The sequence below is a fragment of the Drosophila melanogaster genome, chromosome 3L, assembly GCF_000001215.4.
Source record: "Drosophila melanogaster chromosome 3L".
Lineage (NCBI taxonomy): Eukaryota > Metazoa > Arthropoda > Insecta > Diptera > Drosophilidae > Drosophila > Drosophila melanogaster.
In genome coordinates, this window is record NT_037436.4 from 7710867 (window position 1) to 7726539 (window position 15673).

The 15673-nt window shown below is 44.8% G+C and overlaps 4 protein-coding genes across 27 annotated transcripts in view; 2 read left to right on the plus strand and 2 right to left on the minus strand.

The window, feature by feature from the left end:
- Ank2 (Ankyrin 2) overlaps positions 1-7529 on the minus strand; it is a 63007-nt gene extending 55478 nt beyond the window's left edge. For 11 of the 22 annotated variants that reach the window (NM_168227.4, NM_001104066.2, NM_001104068.2 and 8 more), the window contains exons 1-2: positions 2272-2784; positions 2-103 (exon numbers count right to left, since the gene is read on the minus strand). In NM_168227.4, the coding sequence (NP_729285.3) occupies positions 2-103; positions 2272-2295 (126 nt within the window). In that variant the 5' untranslated portion in view covers positions 2296-2784. Of the gene's footprint in view, position 1; positions 104-2271; positions 2785-5301; positions 5459-6500 lie in introns of those variants that run through there. The other 11 variants (NM_001300042.1, NM_001274606.1, NM_001414102.1 and 8 more) reach the window with 3 other exon arrangements.
- The window catches only part of CG32373 (uncharacterized protein), a 108576-nt gene that overhangs the window by 60319 nt on the left and 32584 nt on the right, over positions 1-15673 (plus strand). The gene's annotated exons all lie outside the window — the stretch shown is intronic.
- On the plus strand, positions 8484-10606 carry Mcad (Medium-chain acyl-CoA dehydrogenase). Its single transcript, NM_139892.3, has 3 exons — positions 8484-8591; positions 9194-9550; positions 9611-10606. Exons 1-3 carry the CDS (start codon positions 8574-8576, stop codon positions 10493-10495), a joined length of 1260 nt encoding a protein of 419 aa, NP_648149.1. The 5' UTR covers positions 8484-8573; the 3' UTR covers positions 10496-10606.
- CG7457 (uncharacterized protein) lies at positions 9033-15607 on the minus strand. 2 transcript variants are annotated; one of them, NM_001316447.1, is made up of 5 exons: positions 15219-15607; positions 14986-15157; positions 12418-14931; positions 12184-12359; positions 9033-12116 (listed from the first exon to the last, which is right to left on the minus strand). In NM_001316447.1, the coding sequence occupies exons 1-5, from the start codon at positions 15487-15489 to the stop codon at positions 11032-11034; spliced, it is 4218 nt and encodes a 1405-aa protein (NP_001303376.1). In that variant the 5' UTR covers positions 15490-15607; the 3' UTR covers positions 9033-11031. The 2 variants fall into 2 exon arrangements, with proteins under 2 accessions (NP_001303376.1, NP_648150.1); NM_139893.4 differs by having other exon boundaries at positions 10939-12116.

Genomic DNA, 15673 nt, shown 5'->3' on the forward strand with positions numbered 1-15673 from the left:
CCGCATTGCTGGTGTTAATGTCAATGTTGTTCTTCAAATGCTCGAGCACTCGCTCCAGATTTCCGGCGCGAGCGGCACGCAGGAAGGAAGTGTTTCCATCGCCCTAGAAAATAAAGTTTCATAAGTTCAAATATCGTTTTTCATATTCATAGTTTATTGCATAGGTTACTCATAAACAAGGTTTGTTAATAAACATAATAACAGTTTCAGTTCGCTCAAGTAATATACCCCAAATGCAAATAGCCAAATTCACGGCAGTAAAATATTGCGTTTATTTCGCACAGTTTTCAAATGAGGCAAAGGTCAACCAGAAGTAATGGCCTGACAGCTTATCAACCGCAATGCAATATATCTTCGCCCAAGTTTCCGTTGCTCCGGAAAACTTTACATGTACTTTTCGGCTAGTTGCGTGCTAGTTGCGTATTCATCACCTGCTGTGTGGGTGGTTACCAAGAAAAAAGAGGGGGGGTTGGAGTTTTTTCGAACGTTGCTAGGTTGCGCAACTCCAAGTTTGGTGTCCGTTTAGGAGTAGAATAGTTACAAATTGCTATTATAATGCACCTGCTCGCTGCAAGTTCAATTTACAGGGGTCAAGGCGAGGGGTCACCATTTACAGCTTTTCCGGCTTTTGATGCAGGTGTTCGTGTAATTCGTTCTAATGGCCAACGCCCACCCACTGAAATGAAAAAAACCATCCACCCACTCGCCGGAGCTCAGCTGTCGATGGTGGTTTTTGTTTATGTTTTTCTCTCCCCATTCCCTTCACGTTTTTCGATATCGAAAATGACGTCATGTCGCGTTTTCAAACTGCAACTGGAAGTCGGCAAATCGGACGAATTTTCGCACTGGAAGTGAGCGAAAAATCGCTGGAGAGTGACCGCAGCTCAGACACCCGGTAGACCTGCTTCCTGAGCATTAACTCCTCTCCACATTAACCCAATCCCAATGCACCACCCACCCGCAAAAACCATTCAGCCATCCACCCACCGCCCCATGACAAACAAGGAAGTGTGTGAAGGATATACACAAGCGGCCAAAAAGGAAAACTCATTTCACATGCCCTGGGCATACATATGAATTCAAAAGGAACTTGTTTGCCCTGTCTACTTCCTGAAGTCTGTTTGTTCGGGTGCACAGGCAAATATTATGACCAAAATGGTTAATATTTTGCTTATTGTTGGTCATTAAAAGCTATAGTAATTACAGGACATATATGTGATACACCAATTCTATCATTAAAGAATTACTGCGATTTTGTATTAACAATAGTTTAGGTTAAGCATATTTAAAAATATAGAAATATGTCCTATTTATAATATTTTTGAAGACTTTATGTTTAATAATAGTAAAAAAAAAGAAACATTTATAATATTTTTTTCCAAATAGTTTGTTTTTACGTTTTTTTGGTTTCCTCTTTATGAAATGAGGTCATATTGATAAGGAAGTTATACTTTTTTCTGCCTGTAGGGCGAGGTGATTCCCAGACATGTTCCGAAAGTTCAAAGGTTCTTGGGCCCGGCCTCGCTCCCCGTTTTCGTCATTGTATAACGAGGGGCAAATTGAGTGCTCGACCAAAGGAGTTTCGCCTTGAAGTGGGTTTGCTTTGAACTTGTGTGGCCAAGTTGGTACTTGGCAACAAGCTTCAGGCCTAATCGAAGACCAAGTGCCAGTGCTTAGCAGGAGCAACAAACAATCTCTTAATGCAGCCAGATGAAAAAGTGAGTCATGTATTATGGATTTTTTCCCCCATCTTGGCCCGAGTGTCGCATGTCATCATTAGGTTTAACCTAAATCTCGATTACCTTACTGTGCTGCCAGCAATACACGCACGCACCACACCCAGTTCCGATTAAAAAAAGGACAGTGGTGGTGCCACTCACTGAGAGCCACCATCTGGCTCAAATTGCGATTGGTTAGTACAGTAGTTATTTTTGGATCATTAAGGCTAAAATCAGAATTGCCTGCAACGCCCTTTAATTAAATGCGCTATTTTAATGCAGTGAAAAATCAATAAACTTGATTGGCAGCTACGAAAAAAGTGTTACTACCCTTAAGTTTCGCATAAAAAAAAGGAGTTTTTCCCTTGCAACTCCGATAGATAGTGCTATTCATAGGACTTTTCTCCCAAATTACTGCACTTTTTCAGCCAGACAACGAAAAATCGATAATTCGCAAAATGGACGCCAACATGGCTGCTCCCCAGAATCTCCACAGTGGCCCCGAAAAGTACACCACACGATGTGAAAAACCATGATGAAAATTTCATTTTACCTGTGCTCCATTTTCGGTGACCATTTTTTCACAATTGCCAATGGTAAAATGCCCGTCTTGAATTGATTTCAGCGATTAATTGGTGTAGAGAAATTGTGTAAGCGGCGCGTATGTCGTCACTGCAGATTAGTCATATTTTTTCACGAGGCCTGGAACTTTTCTTCACCGTTAGCAGAGGCGGAAAACTCGCACTACTTGAAGATTTTTGCTCGAGACCTTATGCTCTTCGTTTTCGCTGAATTATTAATGCACTCCTATCGATTTTTCCTTAGACTTTATGTAAGCTATATGTACACGAGTGCATGAGTGTGCGAGAGGGTGTGTTCGTACAGGCCACCGATTCGGTTGTGTGCGTGTCAGTGTCAGTGTATGGGTGTAAATGTCTTTGTGTGTGTGTATGTGTCTGATTGGACTCCTGGCTGCTCTCACACAGTCCCTTATTAAGTTCACGGTTCTCGAGGAGCAGTTTTCGGTTTTGCTGCCGTTTTCTTCGATGTTCAACTCCAGACTGGATGCGACAAGTCCTGCCCGAGTGGTTGAAACTTCAACTGGCAGGACTTCGAAGGACCTGCGCACTCGGCCGTTCCAATTGGAAGGTCCACCCTTCGAATTCCAAGGGTAGTTTGCCCTCTGGAACCGGGACTTCGAATGGAACTGTCACCGGAAGCAAATAAAAAAAAAGGGGCAGGGCCCACAACCGAACGGTCTTCCCTCCGTGCGACACGTGCCTTTTGTTATTGTTGACGTTTTCATAGACGCTAGCACGTGCTTTAAAGGATATCGAGACTTTTAGGGGTTCATTGTCAGAAAAATTAATGATTTTAAATTAATTTATAAACAAAATCTTTATATTTATTTTGCTTATCCAAGTATTCAGATCTAAACGCAATGTTTTCAGGAAATGTAAAGAAGAATTACAAAGCCCTAACCATCCCCATTACGTTTAAATGTGCTCGAGTTTCTTATAGGAAAACTCTCACATTTCACAACTTCCTTTTATGCCTAAAGTACTATCCTACACTCTTACCCCATATTCGCGTCCACTCCAATAAGAATTCTACCCAGCACACACACCCAACTAGCATTACAAATGTTTACGAACATTATGATATGCGAACATTCTACACAGGGTGTAACTATAACTATCCTAACAAAGCCCACATTAATCTCCCCGTCATTGCGCAATAAAATCCGAGGCATTTAATTTCACCGACTGTTACAGTTTGCACATTAGACTAATTACCTAAGTACACAAAAAAAAGGACATGGGACAAGTTGGTCCTACCCCTAGATTATCATCTCCCGACCCGGAACTCTGTTGACCGAGAGCAAAGAAAGGCTCGGCCGAGTGCACACAATCCACAGTTGGTTGACGGCTGATGGATAATGACTGGATGTTCGGATGGGTGAGTTTACTTCCAGCTGGGGATTAACTTTTGCGCAGACGCACCTCGCGACTGGATGTTGTTTACTTCCCGTTTCGAAATTCTTCTAATTCGAAAATCACACCCCTAAACCCACCCTTTTGCCACCACATTCAAAGGTCGAAAATGCCGATCGAATGGGTATGCATACCCGGTCACGTTGTGCCAAGTAAGGCATTTGGCAGTGTCATTAATTCGGGTTCTTAGATGGGAAACCCACCCCTTCCGAGGAGGAAGAAACTCCTGCTGCTATATAAATCCACCCCTACGAGCGGTTGCATAAAATTGCATTTCAAATTGCATCGTGACCGGGACAAATTGTGCAGTAAATAAAGGAATGAGTGTGCGTGAATCACGTTGCAGGTAATTAAATGGGCTAAAAGGGTGGCTAACCACCGGCTAGGTGGCAGTCACATTTTGAATTTAATTAACGAGCTTCCCTCCATCGCTTGGATAAACAATGGCGCCTGTTTGTTTTGCTTTTGACCAGCCGAACGCGCTTTTCCGTTCGCACTTAAAAAGCCCGAAATCCCTTCGAGTTGGCTCAAAACAAATGGCCTCTTCGCATGCTAAATGGCACTTTAGAAATGTTTATACTCTTGCTAAGTCTGCGCCCATTGTCATTTGAGTATGACTTAATTATTAATTCAAAGGGGTCTTCTGCTAGCATGCAATTGATAGGTTTTTAATTACATTTTCTTTTCTGAGTCTATTTTCGATTGCAATAAACCCAAGGGAAAAGCGGCACGAGTTTCTTGTTTAGTTTCAATTTATTGTTAATTTCAAAGAAAATTAGATATCTTTCAATTGAAATAGGCCAAGTACATTAAAATTTTCATATTTTGGACCAAAGTCGTAAACACGAATATATATAAACATCCGAGATGAATATGATTTTCACCTTCCAGCCAAAGACTTTAATAATGGTCATTCAACAAATGTTTATGGTATAATTTTAGTAAACACTGTACTCTGTAAACATGGAAACTTTAAAGAGAATACGGTTCTTAACATGAAATATATATCATCAATTTTGACCTGCAGAGCATCCATAAGTCGATTAAGTTGAAAGATTCCTTAAACTTCCCTGTATTTGAGTTAATATTTGTGTTAGCATTGATGTCGCCAGCAATATGATATTTCCCCCCTTCGTAGCACCTTAAAAATAAGAAAGGAACACCGTGGCAGGAATGTTTTGAGGCAATGCCTTAAGTAAATTACCACCTAGATGAGCTGATTGCCCATAATTCTGACGACCCAAAAAAAAAAAAAAAAAAACGCAACGCAAATTGAGCACGCCAAAGTCGTCAACATATTGCGGGGGAATGGGAGCAGAAAATGGAAACATTTTCACCGTGTTCGGTTCACTGCACCCGAGGGACGAAATATGGCGAAAATATTTAAACGGCACACGCACAGAATTATAAAAAAAAATGTATATATTTCCCGCACGATTCGCTGGCCAATTTAGTTGTATTTATAGGGCAACCCAAAACACAAATGCTTTGTGGGCTTTGTTTTTCTCTCCGTTTTTTTTTTTAGTTTTTCGGGGAGCTTGTGCCCCTGCATTACATAAATTTAAATTAAAGGTTCCGCCGAAACTTACGCCTAAACTCTGCAGCGATGGGAAGCGTTTCTTCAGCGTCTCCATTTGCCCAGATTACCCCCAGGTATTCAACCTTGTCGGGGGCCAATAAATTGAAATATATACGCGTATATATCTAAATATTGTCTAGAGGGCCTCACGCGGCAGCCGCACCGAGCGATTTGAGTCGTTTTCTGAATTATTTTCAAATGCGCCTCCTCGAACTACTAAAGAACCAGAGACCCCAGAACAGATAGGAATGAAATAGACTCACAAGAACAGAGACCACACATCGCACTCTAGGCCAAAAGTAAAGAGTGGCGTAAAGAGAACGTTTAGCTAAAACATTTCGACAGTTGGCTATTTATAAAGGCCAAACAAACCGAGAAGATTGTGAGCAAGAGCTTTTTGGCTGATTGGCTGACGACCTCAGGATGGCCAGCGTCAGAGGAGTCCCAAAGATTTGATGGCCCACTAGACGCGCCAGGCGTCAGCAGGAGTTGTTAATGCCCCCGCAAGGACAACGGAAGCGCACTGCCGATGACTCACTTGGCATTGGACACAGTCGGTCCAAGGATTACTATTGCGTCACTGCTGGGATGGCATGAGATGTGTTACACTTTTGCTCCAAGATTATGGTCGCGATTATGGCCCGAAAAGTTGTGATTCATTGTCACTTTCAGGGATGATTCATATGGGAATCCAACTGTTGGGTAAAGCTTAAAGATGTTATCATGGCCAAATTGACCAAGAGTTGACACGGGGTTATCGTGATTATACGTTATTGTATTCGGTAGTTAAGTGAAGAAAGGATGATACATCCCATAGAAAAACTAAAAGTCCTTTGATATCAAATTGAATTAAAAACTTAAGTTACTTTAACCAGTTGATATGTGACCTTAAAATGTACTTCAGCATGTACTTTCTAGAAGATGAAAAAGGGATATGCCAGGCCTAATTATAACCCAACAGATACATACCCAACGTTGGCTGACTTACAGCTTTAAACCTTTAAGTGGATAAACATGGATATCGTAGGATTGTGAAAACTTGTTAAAGTCATTTAAACTTTATGGACTGCAACCCACTCCTTAGGCAATTGGGTGTGACCTCTAACTTTGTCCCCTGGAGTTCTGATCACGTGACCATCTGTATTAAAGGGAACCAACCCATTCCCCAGATCCCAATCCAATGATGTAATCCTAGGCAGGACAACTCACCGCACTCTGGTGTCCTGTGGGGCAGTGCTCGTGCTTGTTGGGATGGTGGTGGGTCTGTTGCTTGTGGCTGGCACCACCGTTTGCTCCTTCATGGTGGAAGATCTGCTCGTGCTGATGCTGGAAGTACTCGTAGTGACCGACATGATCCGGATGGTGTTCCGTTGGCGGTGAATGGATCCTCGACGGTGGGCTGTGGTGCTGTCCCTTGGCGGCGTGGCCGGAGGTGGTGCTATGATGCGCTGCCTGCTTCTGTGAATGGCCACCTGCTCCTCCATGATGACCACCGCTGCTGGTATGATGACCATGTCCGTGGGCATGATGGTGATTGTGGGTTGGCGGCGAGGGCATGTTGTGGCCGCTGTGGGGCAGATGCGACGAGTGCTGCACACCCACCTGATGTCCGTGGTGGTGAGGAACATGACCTTGGGACGCCTCCATCAGCGTTGGCTGGATGTGGGTCACAAACTGGGCCATTTTGCCGCAACCTTCAACTACTGCTCCCTTTTTGTTGTGGTTTCTTTGAGGTTTGGGCTTAGGTAACACTTGTTTAAAATTTCACTCCTCTATGAGGCGGTTTTTTTTTTTGGGAAGGCGGGGGTGGCACTTTTATATGTATCCCAAAAGTGGGAGTGGGTAGCACAAAAAAACACACACTACGGCTGGCTTGCGGACGAGTTGTGGGCGACGGAGGATTTGGGCTCGGACCGTGGACAACCTTCTCGCAGGAGCAATGTCAAATGACTGACTAGGAGCAGCTATCCCAGTTGGGCCTTAGACGCCACAGGACTCGCCACCCGCCATCGCACCACCCGAACCACTTCGGCTCCAGCTCGGCTGTGCGCGTTCGTCCTCGTCGTGGCGGAAGAGCTTTAACCGGACCCAGTTTTATGCGCCTGGCCTGGCTGATAAGAGATACCACTCGCTTCAACGGCTGATTACGACTTTGGATGGCTGCGGATGCTGATTTAATGATGTCTTCGTGCCGCGCCACGTAGTGCTCTGTTTTTTATATCTGCCTGTCAACTGTGTCACGGATTTCCAATTCGTTTCGCTGGAGATTTTTTTGTCGCTGGGAGGCGGGGCTGCAATCTGTTATTTTTAAAACAGCCAGAGGAACATGTTCCGTCTATTTGTGTCAAGCGGGAAAGTATGCTCCGATTGTTAAGCACCTAACAGGTGGCAGCGAAGTCTAACGACTAGGGACTATCCTGTTGGTTCTTATTTTATTATTTAACATATCAAATCATGTTTTAAATGTTTTGAATATGGAAAAATGGGGTTAAAAAGTTAAAGCGAATGAAACCTATAATTATCTAATTGTCTCTACATTTTATTCTAAACTAACCAAAATATAGTATATTACTATTTAATATGAATTATCCCTCAATGACCTCTGCCGACGAACATTTTCAAGCCTAATATACCCGATTGTATTATTTTATACCTATTGCCCAGAAGCAATACGTTACGTTGTGAACTGAAAGCTTTTACCTTACGTAGATTGCTGGGCATTACGTTAAAGCTATGTTTTATTAAGCTTATTTCGTAGGGTATTTCGTGTGGTACATTGATATCTTAAAAAAGGGGGTGTGTCTCTTCATACACATATGCCTATGTACTTGACAAAACCTGGATGAAATGTACAGTTGGTATTTTAAAAATATTTTACAATACAATTTATTTATATAAGCATTATATTACAATTAAGGCGAGGTACAAACAAATTTGTTAACTCTTCGAAAAGCTTTGGGAAAGTTCCATCAACAGCGCATACAAATGTCTGCGAAATCTTCCCTTATCTCAACCTCCTGCATATATTTGTAGGTGCATATGCTTGTAGTTCGTTCGTCACCACGATTCTGTAGCTTTTGCGACTGCCAGCGCAACAAGGTCCAATGTCCAAGCGTCGCTGCCATATCGCGATGAACCAATGTACATATGTATGTACATATATAACATCGCTATACCGGCGCATCGGCAACTCGTTTGGATCATTTCGCTGGCAGCCACCGACGAGTTAGCAAGGCGACCTAGTTAAAACTCAGGAAAATACGAAAATAAACCCACATTCAAATGGCGTTCCTCAACAAGGTGAGCATATCAGTCAATTTACAACGCAGAGAAAGTGAAAAACACATCGCTGGGACATATCATATCCAAAGGTCCAAAGTTCTATCACGCTAGTGACGACAGCAACTGTTGATCGTAGGATCATACATACATATACATATGTACCTACCAACAAACATATATTCGAGTGGGTTCCGTTTCGAAAACAATTTGTTGCTGCCTATCTGTTAGCAATCATCTGTACTTTGCCCCCCCTGAGAAAGTATTATTAGCGGCGTCTAATGGCGGCTTATCGTGCACTCTATTTAAATCGGAATGCAAACTTTATGGGCAGGCATATTCGTTATCTGTTTTATGAAAAAAATAGAATGTGATGGTTGGTTATGAACCTCAAACATCCAAAGTCCCTTGTAAATATAAAAAAAACCTTCGTCTATGATCATGATGTTGTATTAATTAAATACATACGTAGTTGGCCCATTTTATTTGTTGCTTGTAGTTAAGATTAATTCGCGGTCAACTTTGTTGTTGTTCTGATTATTTCTACATTTTCATTTTGCATTTCGATAAACACTTGTTTACCAGTTGACTTTAAATCCGATATCCAATATCCGAAAATCCAGCTTGCTGCGCCTGCCCTGCGCCAGTTGGTGTCCCAAAGTCGCGCCTACGCCGCCGTGTCACACGTTTCGCCCAATGGCACCTCTTTCGCACTCACCGAGGATCAGCTGCAGCTGCAGGAACTGGCACGTAAGTTCACCCGTGAGGAGATCATCCCGGTGGCCGCCCAGTACGACAAGAGCGGCGAGTACCCGTGGCCCATCATCAAGAAGGCCTGGGAACTGGGCCTGATGAACAACCACATTCCTGCTGATATTGGTGGCCTGGATCTCGATGTGTTCACCACCTGCTTGTCGGCCGAGGAGTTGGCCTATGGCTGCACTGGCATCATGACCGCCTTAGAGGCTAGTGGTCTGGGCGTAAGTTTAAAGTCATGTCTATTTACGGCAAGATGATCGAAACGCCACGTTCTTTCATAGCAAACTCCTGTGATCCTGTCCGGTAACAAGGAACAGAAGAAAAAGTACCTGGGCCGCCTGCTGGAGGAGCCACTTGTCGCCGCCTATTGTGTTACAGAGCCCGGAGCAGGATCCGATGTGTCCGGCATCAAGACACGCGCCGAGAAGAAGGGTGATGAGTGGGTAATCAACGGCCAGAAGATGTGGATCACCAACGGTGGTGTGGCGAACTGGTACTTTGTGCTGGCCCGCACCAATCCGGATCCCAAGTGCCCGCCCAGCAAGGCCTTCACCGGGTTCATTGTGGAGCGCGACAGTCCCGGACTAACGCCCGGCCGCAAGGAGTTGAACATGGGACAGCGCGCCTCCGACACGCGTGGCATCACCTTCGAGGATGTGCGCGTGCCCAAGGAAAATGTGCTGATTGGCGAGGGTGCCGGTTTCAAAATTGCCATGGGCACCTTTGATAAGACGCGTCCTCCAGTTGCTGCCGGAGCTGTGGGTTTGGCCCAGCGTTGCTTGGATGAGGCTCTTAAATACGCGCTGGAACGCAAGACCTTTGGCGTGCCCATCGCTTACCACCAGGCTGTGCAGTTCATGCTGGCTGATATGGCCATCGGTGTGGAGACATCCCGTCTGGCGTGGCGTCTCTCCGCCTGGGAAATCGACCAGGGACGCCGCAACAGCTACTATGCCTCCATTGCCAAGTGCCATGCCGCCGATATGGCCAACAAGATTGCCTCCGATGCCGTCCAGATCTTTGGAGGCAACGGCTTCAACAGCGAGTATCCCGTGGAGAAGCTGATGCGTGATGCCAAGATCTACCAAATCTACGAAGGTACTTCTCAGATCCAGCGCCTCATCATTTCCCGAAACATGTACGAGGCTGCTAAGGGTCAAGCCTAAGTCAGTTTTAACTAGGATTCCTCATCTCCATTCACCTCATCAGTTGTCATGCTCATTGTAGACACATTCACAAATCCGATTAATAAAGTACAATAAGTAAATAATTACAAGAAAATATAAATCATTGATTGTGATTTGTCTGTTGAGGGAAATGTTGTATAAATGGCACTTGGTAATTTCTAAGGAATTACTTATTCCTCAAGTGTATAAAAGGAAGGAAGAAGTAAGCAAACAGTCAGTGCGTTAGTATGTTTACTAATTCTTAATATTTCAAGTTTCTCTAATCTTGCCCTCACTTACCCCCAAAATTGTAGAGTCTAGACCATCGCAAATTATTTCGCTAGCTATCATCCATTGATAAGATAAGCCCTGTGGGGGCTGAGTGTTTGTTCTACTTAGGTTCAACGAATCGCTGTTCTGCTATCAACTGAACGATAAGACTTACTGTACTTAGATTTGCTATATAATTGTCAAACAATAAAAAATGCTCTGGGACATACAACACAAGGAAATGGTTTACACATGATGAGACTACACTATTCCGCATCGCTTCCATCAGCGAGTAGCTTAAGTAGACCTTTGTACCGCCTTCCAATTTTCCGGCTATTTGATGTGGTCAACATTTTGGCCTTGTCTCCAAATTGCAGCTGCCAAATGGACTGAAGTGTTTCCAGGGCTCCTGGCATGGAGAACACCTGCTCATCAACTGTTAATTCTAAGCGCCTGGGCAGCTGCTTTAGTTGTTCGAGTTTTTGCAGACGAATGTCATCCAGTAGATTTGTACAATTAACGGCCAAAAGATCGCGTAATTGAGGTAGTTCATCTAATATGTATCCAAGAGTAGTTCCACTTAAATTGCTATTATCACTGATATCCAACATCTGTAGTTGTTTGGCTTTGGCCAAATGCTGGCTGATATTGTACATATGCGCATCGTTCAAGCCGCAGCCAGCGAGCTGCACTCCGACAAATCGCTCGCAGGTACCACCTTCGAAAAGCGTAACCAGGCGCTCACTCAACGCAAATCCACTTGCATCGTCGAGGGGCCAGCGCACATAACTGAGATTCAATTGCTCCAGCCGGCAACTATTCAGTTGATCCGTTAGCCGACGCACACTCTGCTGTGTAAGTTGATTAAAGCTGATATCAAATCGCGTCAACTTATTGAATCCCAGGTCAAAATCCTGCAGTTCCGTCAGTTCACATTGAGCAAGTTGAAGGCATGTCAGAGCTTGACCAGCGGGACTGGCACAATATTTGCTAAGAATCCTTACGCTCGCATTTCCCAATGGATTCTGATTTAAATTTAACTCTTCCAAGAGCTCTAGTTTGTCCATGCCTTGGCCACATAGCAAAGCTTCCAATCCATGGGATCCAATCGCATTGCATTGCAATCGCAGTGCCTTGAGTTGAAGCAATGTGGGCAGCGACTTTGCTAACTGCTGACATCCCTCGTTGCCAATAAAGTTGCATGATAGATCCAAAACGGTGAGACGAGCTTGATGGAGAAGTGCCTTGAATATGGGTTCGGTTTTTTCAGCGCGCATCCACAAGCCCGAGAGCTCCAGCATATTATTATTTTGCGAACGCTCCAATAGAAGCTTTACCTTGTTATCCACGGCTAAAATGAAATATCTTTTGGTAATCAAGGAATCAAAGGAAATTGCTCTTAAATAATGTATTCTTACTCTTTTGCATTTGCAGACACATCTCTTCATACCGCTGTGAAAGCGGTGATATTTTCCAATCCAGAATAGATGCCATTAGCATGTTTTGCTCAAGGGCTACACTAACCGGGTCGGTTTCCTCATAGGCAAAGCCATCAGCAGTCTTGAGTCGCAGGAGAGGTGTTAAACCAGTTAGCCTGCAAATTATTATTGAAATCAATTTGAATAAGACTAACTTACTAACTAACTACTAACTTGTTATAACGTCTTCCGGCTTCTTCAGCAAGCCAACGAATGTTAATATCTTGCAGTTTTTTCCGTTCGATAGGCACTAGTAACAGCTCGTCCTGGATTTTGACTTTAAATGACACAGTTGTGGCTAGAACGGGAGTAGCTTGCACCTTAATGGGTGATGATTTTGCCGGAGAGATGAGCACTTGAATGGTGCTCGTAGTGGAATCAGGTTCAATGGTGCGCACGCTAATCAACGAGGTGGTGCCATCCTGCGAGGATTCACTGCCCAAAGGACTTTCGCTCCGGAACCGACTGAACCCGCTGTCCAATAGAGTGGCTTGATGCTTTTTTCTACTAGAAGTTGCTGAGCTGCTATGGTTGCTACTCATGCTGGAGGAGCGGGAGAGGGTTAGTTTACGCATTTGTTTCTGACGCTGCGAGTATTCGTTTTCCGGAGTGGCCTGCAGAAGATCATCTTCCCAGTTTGCCGGCAAGGATAAGGCGGTGTCTTGAAAATTCTCTTTAGAGGTTCGCCTACTTAAATCTCCAGAGTTAATGCGCTTGCGTTTCCGTTCCGGTCCAACATCATCAATTAGCCAGTTATCAGCATCCACCTCATCTTCGCTTAGAAAGGCATTCCGTTTATGTTTGTTCAAAGTGCTGGTGCTGGGAGGATCATCGTTAAGGCGGTTGGGTCTTTTTAGGTGCGCCATAACACTTCGATATTCCTTGCTAGCACTTGGTTGGGTTGAGCTCTTGGATTTCTTAGCACCATATTCACTTCCTGAACGGTTGTGACTTAAGGATCTTCTATTGCTCTCGTGAAGAGCTTCTTCCTCATCCTCTTCCTCTGACATGCTGCCACGCTCTTCCCTACTTATTCTTTTTGCATTGAAATTGGTTAAAGGACGAGCATTCTTATCACTACAGATGCCAACCTTGGAAAGCGTTCGTAGTAATCGCTCTCGTAGTTGGGCATACTGCGCTTGTTCGCCGTCCACCAGCTGCGCTCCCTGGCGCCACTTGTCCAGTCCAGCAATGCAGGTCTCATTGTAGTCTGTTCGTACAGTGGCATCTGCTCCACGGTCCAGCAGGAGTTCAGCCACATCCAAAAAACCATTGGAGCAGGCGTCGAAAAGTGGAGTAATTCCGTCGCAACTGGTTCCGCCCTTGTCGTTAATGGCAGACGCGGCTCCCTTGTCCAATAGCAGCTCAACAATCTCGCGGTAACCATGGTTACATGCCTCGTGCAATGGAAGCCATCCAGCGTGATCTCGCACATTGACCGTGTGTCCCTGGTCGATTAGACGTCTCACCAGTTCCAGATTACCCGATATACACGCCTGATGCAGCTGTGTCTCGCCCTTGTTGTTCTTCTTAATGACAAGGGTTCTATTACCGCGTGTGGTTCTCTGTGGACGTGGTTTCTCAGTCTCATCCAGATCACTGGCATCCGAGTCGGTTAGGGTGGCCAGATCGAAATCGTCGTCCCAGTCGGGAGTATTTTGCTGGACGGCAGTCCCGCCGCCGTCCGATTCTTCTTCATCGTCGCCCACGCTTTCTTCCTGATCCAGATCAATGCCCTTGGCTGTTGCATCCGCCTCCAGATTTTCAACAAGAACTTGCATGTTATGCTTCAGCATTAGCCGCCTCAGTCTGACCATAGCAATCTTTACCAGCTTGTCAGAGCAGCTCCCAGCCTTATCGGCTTGTCGCAGAGCCTTCTGGTAAACATCGTGAACGGTCCAAAAAGGATGTGACTGCTGCTCGCATATCTCGGCAATTGTGCAGAGCGTGGTGAACGCCTCTGAAGGAGCATCCTGGTTTAGCTCAAACTCTTTCCACAGGTACTCCAAGGCCTTGTCAAACTGTCCATTGTCTCGGTATGTTTGATAGAGACTCACATAGATGGGCACCAGGCTTTTGCCACTTTCCTGATTGAGCTCAGCGTTTTCTAACATTTTTTGGTAATAAGTCAGAGCTTTCTCGTAGTTCATCAGATGACAGCAACCGTCGCCGAGTTTCTCGTACAGGCCCTTCAATTTGGCATAGTCTACGGAACTGGTAAGTACCAGTTCATCTAGTGTCTGGCAGACTTTGACTACGATTCTTAGCTGCTTCTCAATATTCACACGATCATTCTCATCCGGCGTGTTTTTCTTGTAAGCCTTGGTAAGTATTTGCTTGGCGCTGGCAAAGTCTCCTGCCTTAATAAGAATCTCTGCCTTGGTGATAAGCGTCTCGCAGATCTTCTTAACCTTGTTTGGAAACCGCTTTGCCACCTCCAAAGCCATATTGCAAAATCGAAGCGCAGCCGTTGCGTCGTTCTTTTTGCAAATGTAGAGCAAGCTCATTGAAATGTAGCACAAATGGGTCAGGTCCCACAACTCATGTGTTTTGCTGATCTTAATGGCTTTGTCGATGTACTCAATGGACTCTTGGAAAGCTTCCATGTGCTCCTTAACTACGCCGATGTTCAGGTAGCAGCGAGCTTGCATATCCAACTGCTCTAGCTTCGAAATCTGACCTGAAAGGCTGTAAAATTGTGTTATGCAACCCTGTATCTTCGTCATAATGATGACAACCTACTCTTTGATCAGCAGCAGGCTGCGAAGAAAGTTCTTCTCGGCCAGTTTAAGTTGCTCCATTGATCCGGAAGCGGAACTGTCCGCCAGGCTCTGGCCGTGCAGAAGATGAACACGTCCCAAAGTGGCATAGGCTCGCTGTTCCTCCACCTGATTCTTTAATCGTTTCGCAATCTCTAGGAATACAGATTTGGCGGATTTACAAGGGGATCCTTTTCTGAAATACCAACAACTCACTCAGGTAATCGTTGATGTGATCCTTTGCTGCATCGTAGTCGCACAGCAGCGTGTACATCTCGCCGACCATCCTCTTGGCCTTGGCCGTCTCCAGTTCCTTGCCCATAGAGGCGTATATCTGGGCCTCCTGGACATATTCCCTGACTGCATCGGTGTATTTGCCCTGCTGGTTGTAGAAGTCGCCCAGCTGGTTGCAACTGACTGCCACCTGATCTCGATTACCATCGCTGCGCGCCTTTTCCTTGCGCTTAAGGTAGCGCTTCTCTTCCATTAAACAGCACAAACAAAAAGGGACAAGGAGAAGAATAAGCAATACAATAAATTTCACAACATTCCAAACATTATATTTTGCGATCGGCGGGAACTAGCGATGAGTAATAACATTTCGATACTATCGATGCTCGTAGAGATCGATACAACAATCGATTATTTCTCTGATTCGATGTCCTGTAAAG

Coding starts and splice junctions, on each gene's coding strand:
- Mcad (NM_139892.3), top strand. Junction 9,551..9,610: donor TAGAGGCTAGTGGTCTGGGC/GTAAGTTTAAAG, acceptor GTTCTTTCATAG/CAAACTCCTGTGATCCTGTC.
- CG7457 (NM_001316447.1), bottom strand. CDS start 15,489: ATGGAAGAGAAGCGCTACCTTAAGCGCAAGGAAAAGGCGCGCAGCGAT. Junction 12,360..12,417: donor GCCGGAAGACGTTATAACAA/GTTAGTAGTTAG, acceptor AATAATTTGCAG/GCTAACTGGTTTAACACCTC. Junction 12,117..12,183: donor GTGTCTGCAAATGCAAAAGA/GTAAGAATACAT, acceptor ATTTCATTTTAG/CCGTGGATAACAAGGTAAAG.